Source organism: Sapajus apella, unplaced genomic scaffold (assembly GCF_009761245.1).
Source record: "Sapajus apella isolate SASKATOON/1434 unplaced genomic scaffold, GSC_monkey_1.0 scaffold38, whole genome shotgun sequence".
Classification (NCBI taxonomy): Eukaryota; Metazoa; Chordata; class Mammalia; order Primates; family Cebidae; genus Sapajus; species Sapajus apella.
This window is the reverse complement of record NW_022436978.1, coordinates 21,648,615-21,656,760: the sequence shown is the minus strand read 5'-3', so window position 1 is coordinate 21,656,760 and position 8,146 is coordinate 21,648,615. Positions and strand designations below refer to the sequence as shown.

Sequence of the window (8,146 nt, the reverse complement as noted above, 5' to 3'; positions counted from 1 at the left end):
ACAAGAGCGAAACTCCGTCTAAAAAAAAAAAAAAAAAAAAAAATCCTGATTTTTTTTTTTTTTTTTCCAGATGAAGTCAAGCTCTATTACCCAGGCACAAACATGGCTCACTGCAAATTTGACCTCCTGGGCTCAAGCAATCCTCCTGCCTCAGACTCCCATGTAGCTGAGACCACAGATATGCGCTACCATGCCTGGCTAAAACGTTTTTATTTTATCTGCAATAATGGGTTCTCATGACTGAGATAACTTGCTTTGATTTACCTCTTTTAAAGTACATGCTGGCTGCTAGGAGACAAGGCTGACAAGCCAGTGGGGGCTCCTGCAGTCATCCAGGCCAGGGAAGAATACAGTTTGGCACAAGGGTGGTGGTAGCAGTGTTAGTGATAGGAATGGTCAAATTAAATTTTAAAAAAAGATGATCCAATCTGCAGTGATTTTGAAGGTAGAGCCCATAAGACTTGTTGTTGGGGGAATAGATTTAGGATGAATGAAATAGGAGAATTAGGGTAACTCCGAGAATTTTTAGCCTGAGCAACTGGCGGATGGTCATACCATTTACTGAGATGGAGAATAATGAGAAGCTGTAGCCAATGAGGCAGGATAAAAATCAGAAAGAGCGGGTGTCCCAGAAGCCAAGGGGAAAAACACTGTGGTAAGGAAGGAGTGATCTGTTGCCTGTATCAAATGTGGCTGAAGATCTAATTTGACAAGACTGACATCTCTGGTGACCTGGAGAAGAACTGTTTCATGGAGTAGGAGGGGTAATGTCTCTCTGGAGTGGGTTGAGAAGAAGATGCTTCCATCTTCTGTAGAAGTAGAGACAGCCTGTATGGAATCTTTAAAATATTGCTTTTTGAAGCAAAGTTGCACTGTTATTTTTTGAAGTTTAACTTTTCATTTCTAAAAATTTTAAACTTGAACACAGTAATATTGTAAATACCTTTGTACCCTTTGCCTAAATTGCTAACAAGTGCCACATTTGCTTTATCGGTCTCTCTCTATATGGAATTGTTATTTATTTATTTATTTTTTTGGTTTGGAGATGGAGTTTCGCTCTTGTTACCCAGGCTGGAGTGCAATGGCGCGATCTCGGCTCACCGCAACCTCCGCCTCCCGGGTTCAGGCAATTCTCCTGCCCCAGCCTCCTGAGTCGCTGGGATTACAGGCACGTGCCACCATGCCCAGCTAATTTTTTTTTGTATTTTTAGTAGAGACGGAGTTTCACCATGTTGACCAGGATGGTCTCGATCTCTTGACCTCGTGATCCACCCGCCTCGGCCTCCCACAGTGCTGGGATTACAGGCTTGAGCCACCATGCCCGGCCTGGAATTGTTATTATCATTTATCCATTTGAGAGTAAGCTAAAAACATTTTGACCCTTTGCTTGTGTTATCTTCTAAGAACAAGAGTATTCTCTTATATAACCACAATGCAATAATCGAATTCAGGAAATTTAACACTGATACAACACTATTACTCCATATTTAAATCTTGCCAATATCCTAATACTGTTCTTAGATAAATGATTTTTTTTTCCCCAAAGCAAACATCCAATCCAGGATAATGCAGGGTATTTAACTGCAATGTCCCTTGAACCTCCTTTAATCTGGAATAGTTCCTTACCTTCTGTCATTCATGACATTGACATATTTGAAGATTACAAGGCAGTCACTTTGTAGAATAATCCTCAGTTAAGGTCCCCCAATTGTTTCCTTGTGATTAGATTCTGGTTATTTTAGAAATACCACAGAAAAGTAGTAATGTTCTTGGTTCACGCACATGAAGAACATGATTATGCTACTACTAGTGATACTAACTTTGACCCCTTGGTTAAGGTAGCATCTGCCAGACTTCTCCACTGTGAAGCTACTGTTTTCCCCTTGGTTGTTAATCTAGAGATCATTTCAGACTATGTGACACTTGCCTGAAGTAACACTTGCCTGAATAAATATTAATTACCATGATGGCTGTAAACCTATGATTTTTCTTTTTTTTTTTTTTTTTTTTTTTTGAGACGGAGTTTCGCTCTTGTTACCCAGGCTGGAGTGCAATGGCGCGATCTCGGCTCACCGCAACCTCCACCTCCTGGGTTCAGGCAATTCTCCTGCCTCAGCCTCCTGAGTAGCTGGGATTACAGGCACGTGCCACCTTGCCCAGCTAATTTTTTGTATTTTTAGTAGAGACGGGGTTTCACCATGTTGACCAGGATGGTCTCGATCTCTTGACCTCGTGATCCACCCGCCTCGGCCTCCCAAAGTGCTGGGATTACAGGCTTGAGCCACCGCGCCCGGCCAACCTATGATTTTTCTAACTGTATTGTTCCTTTTTTTTTTGAAATGGAGTTTTGCTCTTATTGCCCAGGCTTCAGTGCAATGGCACCATCTCAGCTCACTGCAACCTCCGCCTCCTAGGTTCAAGTAATTCTCCTGCCTCAGCCTCCCAAGCAGCTGGGATTACAGGCATGCGCCACCACGCCCAGCTAATAGTGTGTTTTTAGTAGAGACAGGGTTTCTCCACATTGGTCAGGCTGGTCTTGAACTCCTGACCTCAGGTGATCCGCCTGCCTCAGCCTCCCAAAGTGCTGGGATTACAGGCATGAGCCACCACACCCAGCCCCTTCTATGTTTTTTAATTGGCATTCTACTTGGAAAAGCTTTCCCTTTTTCATTATTTATTATGGACTTGTGGATCTTTTTTTATTCAGTGGGTTATCATCTATTACTATCATTATTCATTTTTTTTTTTTTTTCAGAGGGAGCAGAGGCCTTTATTGGGGGCCATGGGCTAGCTGGTTTCAGTCAAAGGCCACACACTTGATCTTGAAGTCACCGTCAGCTGCCATGTAGTTGATGGCCTCTAGGCTGAGGCGGTTGGGGAACTTGAATTCGTATCCATCTGGCAGCTTGATGGTCAGGTCTGCCTGGTCGAAGCTGATACACACCTCTGCGACGCTCCCGGGCTGGAAGGGAAAGACAGTCTCCCGCTGCTCGGCCCCCCAGGCACCGCCGTCCTTGCTGTTGCACACGATGGTGTTGGTGTCCCCGTGGGCGTTGAAGCGAGGGTTGAAGTGTAGGCACAAGTTGTTGCTGTCTTTGCCCAGGTTCAGCACGAAGCTCTTGGCGTCAGGGGCCACCTCGCCCCGCACTCAGAGGCACTCCCCAGGTTTGAGATTCAGGTTGCTGCCCTCAATACCACAAGCCATGACTGAGGGCAGGAGGATGTTCGCGGGACAGGCGCACCAGCTCTCTGAAGGCTCCACCCGAGAGCCATTATTCATTTTGATGCTCAAATTTTCCCAGATTTGGTCAGTGGCAGTTGCTTCCAGCTAGTCCTATGTCCTTTTGACATGTCCCCATCATTTTTTTGGAACATGTCCTTACTTTGTGGTACAAGGTATGTAAGGCTCATCTTATATCTTCCCTGCCCCAGATCTGGAATCAGCCATTTAGACTGGGGACAAGTTGTATTCATTGGTACCAGAGTGTCATTGCTTCTGGGCTCTTTCATCAGACAGAACAAGATGAAAGTATGCATATGTGAATATATATTTTAATCATGAGATCCTGTTGAAACCATTAATTCCAATCCAAAATCAAGAGTTCTTCGTTGCCTTCTTCTGTTTCTTTCGCTCTTGTTACCCAGGCTGGAGTGCAATGGCGCGATCTCGGCTCACTGCAACCTCCGCCTCCTGGGTTCAGGCAATTCTCCTGCCTCAGCCTCCTGAGTAGCTGGGACTACAGACACGCGCCACTATGCCCAGCTAATTTTTTGTATTTTTAGTAGAGACGGGGTTTCACCATGTTGACCAGGATGGTCTCGATCTCTTGACCTTGTGATCCACCCGCCTCGGCCTCCCAAAGTGCTGGGATTACAGGCTTGAGCCACCGCGCCCAGCCTGTTTCATATTTTTATTTCTCTTCTTCCACAGTGAAAACTCTAGTTCCCAAAATATCAATGAATTTACTCATTCGCTCAATCCTACAATACACACAAAATAGTTTCAGAATTGCTACTCCTCTACCATATGAATAGCAGCCTACTACACAGAGTTCAAGATTATTTTTTCAGTTCTTTAATCTTTAGATTAAGGGCAGACAGTAAAAGTCCTGTGCTCAAAACTTACCTGGGTTTGTTTTTTATTTGTTTGTTTGTTTGTTTACCTTCTGGGGGTTTATGTTATTCACTGAAATAAAGTTAGTTTGTTGTTGCTGTTTGTATTCAGTTTTGGAGTCCCACTCTCCACATCTTGTTAATTTTCTTTTTGAACGTATAAAAAACTAACAAGTTTCCAAAACTCAAAACTATGCAAAAAGGAATATTCAGAGCAAGGCCATTCCTTCTGTTGGCACCTACCCAGTGCATGTAGGTAACTTATTATAGTTTCTGGTTATCACTCCTGTATTTGTTTTTTCTGTCAAAAAACTACACTTCCTCAAGGTGAGGTAGAGAAATGAGGCAGAGGCAGATGCAGTGGCTCATGCCTGTAATCCTAACACTCTGGAAGGCTGAGGTGGGTGGATTGCTTGAGCCCAAGAGTTTGAGACCAGCCTGGGCAACACAGTGAGATCCCACTGCTATTTATAAAAACAAATAAAAAGAAATGAGGCAGTCACTGAAGCAGAACACTGGATCAAGAAACGATTTTATTTTAAAATGGGAGATAGACTGTAAAATAATATAAATGATTATGTAGCAACTGACAATTTGAAGATGTAGGAGAGAGTATGATAAACTGCAGAGGGAAATATATATCAAAATATCCTCTGGTTTAATTTCAGGGATATCAAAGGGTTCTCATATCCCAAAATAGATTGCCATCCTGTTTGTAACCTTCCAAATTAGTTGTAACTATATCTCCAGAGAACCCACATTAAAATGGTTTTATTTTATCAAGATAATTAAGCCATCACTACTTATTAATATCAATAGGATACACTGTGCCCTAGCAAAGGGGAGGTTTTGAACTTGGAACATGACATTTAACTAGGAGTAGAGTGGTGAGAAGGGAATGGTTGATGTAAGGAGCTGAATAAAAAACATGGGATGGACAATAATGATTTTGCTGGAAAAACAAACACGTCTGTCAGGTCTTGGATATTTTACACACATGCTAACGAGTAATTGAGGGTCACCTCTCATGCCCTCATGGCACAGAGGAAAGAACATGGACTTTAGAAGCACAGAAGTCTTTGCTTTGAATCCCAGTTGAGTTACTTAATGGCTACATGACCACTGCCAAGTTACTTAAAATCTCACAGGGAATTTCCTTACTTGTGGAAGTAGACAATGCCAAGTTATTGTGAGTTATAAGTAGAATAACTTACAGCACTGCCCCAGCCCAGGAGAGATATTTTAATAAATAAGTCCATAACAGATGCAGATTAAAACAGTCAGCAAGGTAAAGAAGCTAATGACACAGCCAGCTGTCTTCAATAACATGCCAAAGAGAAATCACACCATCTCAGGCAGTATTTGGTAAGGGCAGAAAAATGTCCAACACTTAGTTCCAATTCTTAACCTTCAAATTGCCCCAGAGTCTATTTTTAAAGTTTAAAAGTATGTGCTGACATACTTACATGCCAATTGTTTAAAAGAAATAATTCTACAGGTTAACAATGGCCAACGACTCTGAATAACTTCCTAAATAATGTCTATGGGCCCACAAAGAGATGAACCAACCCAAATGTATCACAAGCCATATTAATCAGTTGTATACGGCCGGGTGCGGTGGCTCAAGCCTGTAATCCCAGCACTTTGGGAAGCCGAGGCGGGTGGATCACGAGGTCAAGAGATCGAGACCATCCTGGTCAACATGGTGAAACCCCGTCTCTACTAAAAATACAAAACATTAGCTGGGCATGGTGGCGCGTGCCTGTAATCCCAGCTATTGAGGAGGTTGAGGCAGGAGAATTGCCTGAACCCAGGAGGCGGAGGTTGCGGTGAGCCGAGATCGCGCCATTGCTCTCCAGCCTGGGTAACAAGAGTGAAACTCCGTCTCAAAAAAAAAAAAAAAGTTGTGTAAGTGTGTATAAAAAGAGTTGACAATGTTCAATAAGATGATATTTTAAATTTTTCTATTTGTTTCAAATTCATCTACAAACCAAAATGCAACATGGAAAATCTTAAAATGATTTTAAATCACACATTGAAATATACAGTAAATTTTCAGAGCCTAGATCAGTAGTAAACCGAAAGCCCCACAGTGAAGAGTTTTAAAATGAACAATGGGAGAGACTCAAAGCACACCATTTTAAATGTAGCTAATCCGTCGTTTTCTTCTTTGCCTAGAAATGATTTCCCTCTCATCCTAAATAAGCAGCGCGTGTTCTATCTCTGTCCTACAAGATGTACTTAAAGGCCATAAACTCAGTTTGCAACACTGAGATGAACTGATGATAAAAGTTCCAATGAACAATTAAATTTTGAACGTTTTGAGAAAACTTCCCGGTAAAGTGCTAATTCACACGCCAGCAACTACGTTGGTGCTGAGAGGGAGAAAGACGCATCCTCATCCTTTATGGAAAGAGTAAGGGAAGGAGCGGGAGAAAAGGGAGCCAAGGGGATGCAAAACGACACAGCACTGCTTGTGTCAACAAATGAAAGCCTAGTTTCAAACTTCTGAAAATCCCATTTTCCCTTAGCGAATATCAACACATGTCAAAGTATAGGGCAATCATCCGTGTTCTGAAGCAGAACAAGGTGGAGAGAAAAGGAACACACTTTTTTTTCTTGTACTGAACTCACAAACATTCAAAATTCATGAATCCCCTCCCACCCCCAAACTCCGGGCGTTGTATCATTTCCAGGATGAATCTGACAGAAACCACCGGGCTCGTCTCGCACTCGGCGCGGAACTTTCCTGAGTCTTCCCCGCGCTCCCCCCGCGCGGTCCCGAGTACCCGCGGTTTCGGGGGCTCGCACGGGCTCGCGCCGAGCTCCTGGGAGGCGTCCTCGGGGCGTGAAGGGGACCCGGGGGGTCTGGAGGACTGGGACCGCAGCTCCCCTCGCGGCCGAGGCGGGCGGTCTGGACCCCGGGAGGTGCCTGCGGCGGCGGCGGTGGGACCGGTTCCCGCGCAGCAGCCGAGCCCGCCGCTTCCCTTCGCCGCCCGAGCCCTCAGCCCCGGCGCCGGGAGGGTCCCCTCAGCCCTCCCCCCTCAGCCCCGGCGCCCGGAGGGTCCCCTCAGCCCCCCGCCCTCAGCCCCGGCGCGGCGCCGGGAGGGTCCCCTCAGCCCTCCGTCAGCCGGGCCGCGTCCGCTGCCGGGCTCAGCCCGGGGTGGCTGTCGAGCTCGCCGCCTACCTGGAGGGAGCACGGGCCGCGTCCACCGCGCGCTGCCGAGAGCGCGGAGCCGGCGCAGCGAGCGCCTCGCAGGAGCCCCGAGCCCCGAGCCCGGAGCCGCCGGCCACACCCAGCCCCGCGCCTCCCAGCAGCAACTCCGCGCGCGCCGGGCCGGGCGGGGCGGGGCCGTATCGGGGGCGCGCAGACCCTCGGAGCGCGCGGCCGGGGCGGGGGCGCAGGGGGCGCAGGGGGCGCAGGGGGCGCAGGGGGCGCAGGGGGCGCAGGGGGCGCAGGGGGCGCAGGGGGCGCAGGGGGCGCAGGGGGCGCGCGGCTTCTGCTTCCCGCTTTCCGTCTCGTTTCCTGCCGCAGGGACAAGAACGTCCACTCCGCGGTTTCGTTTTCTCGGCGTGCGGCGCCCGAGCCCGCCGCTGAGCAGCGCCCGTCTGAGCGGCGCGGCCCGTTTCCTTCCCGGCGCTGGCGGGCGCCGCGTGGCGGGAGCGGGACGAGGGGCGGGGCTGGAGAGCCGACTTCCCCCGAGGCCCCCGCGTTCCGCACGCCCCGGACTCCGCCGGGCCGAGTCGCGCCGCCGCCGCCAGCCGGACACCGCGGGCGCCTCGGGCCCGAGTTTCTCATCCGCAAACACGGCTCGGGACGCCCGCCTCAGCGTTACACGCAGTGACGCCGCCCGAAGCCGCCGCCAAGCGACCGTCCCGCGTCTCCGATGACACCGGGGCCTTGCAGACCCCCTCCAAGTCGCTCTTCTCTGCAGGGGTTTACACCACGTGCATCTCTATCGAGGGGTTTTCCCCCCCACATTTTCCTGGGTGTTTTATGTTTAAAATGTCATAAAATAAATGCATCTATCGA

At 47.9% G+C, this 8,146-nt stretch overlaps 2 protein-coding genes and 1 pseudogene across 3 annotated transcripts in view; 1 reads left to right on the top strand and 2 right to left on the bottom strand.

Annotated features, from left to right (window-relative positions):
• GNB4 (G protein subunit beta 4) overlaps positions 1–7,463 on the bottom strand; it is a 52,149-nt gene extending 44,686 nt beyond the window's left edge. Inside the window, exon 1 of the mRNA XM_032298520.1 lies at positions 7,301–7,463. The gene's annotated coding sequence lies outside the window, so the exon portion shown is untranslated. The remainder of the gene's footprint in view (positions 1–7,300) is intronic.
• On the bottom strand, positions 2,738–3,295 carry LOC116564990 (annotated as a pseudogene). The gene has a single exon (XR_004275195.1). The product of XR_004275195.1 is annotated as a galectin-1 pseudogene (transcript).
• Positions 6,811–7,734, top strand: LOC116565053 (translation initiation factor IF-2-like). The gene is made up of 2 exons (XM_032298588.1): positions 6,811–7,137; positions 7,202–7,734. Exons 1-2 carry the CDS (start codon positions 6,811–6,813, stop codon positions 7,709–7,711), a joined length of 837 nt encoding a protein of 278 aa, XP_032154479.1. The 3' UTR covers positions 7,712–7,734.
• The last annotated feature ends 412 nt before the right edge of the window (positions 7,735–8,146 follow it).

Bases quoted from the DNA above. Each gene is read 5' to 3' on its own strand.
- LOC116565053 (XM_032298588.1), top strand. From the start codon at position 6,811: ATGAATCTGACAGAAACCACCGGGCTCGTCTCGCACTCGGCGCGGAAC. The intron at 7,138-7,201 runs GTCCCCTCAGCC...CCCCGCCCTCAG, and splicing joins TCAGCCCCGGCGCCGGGAGG to CCCCGGCGCGGCGCCGGGAG.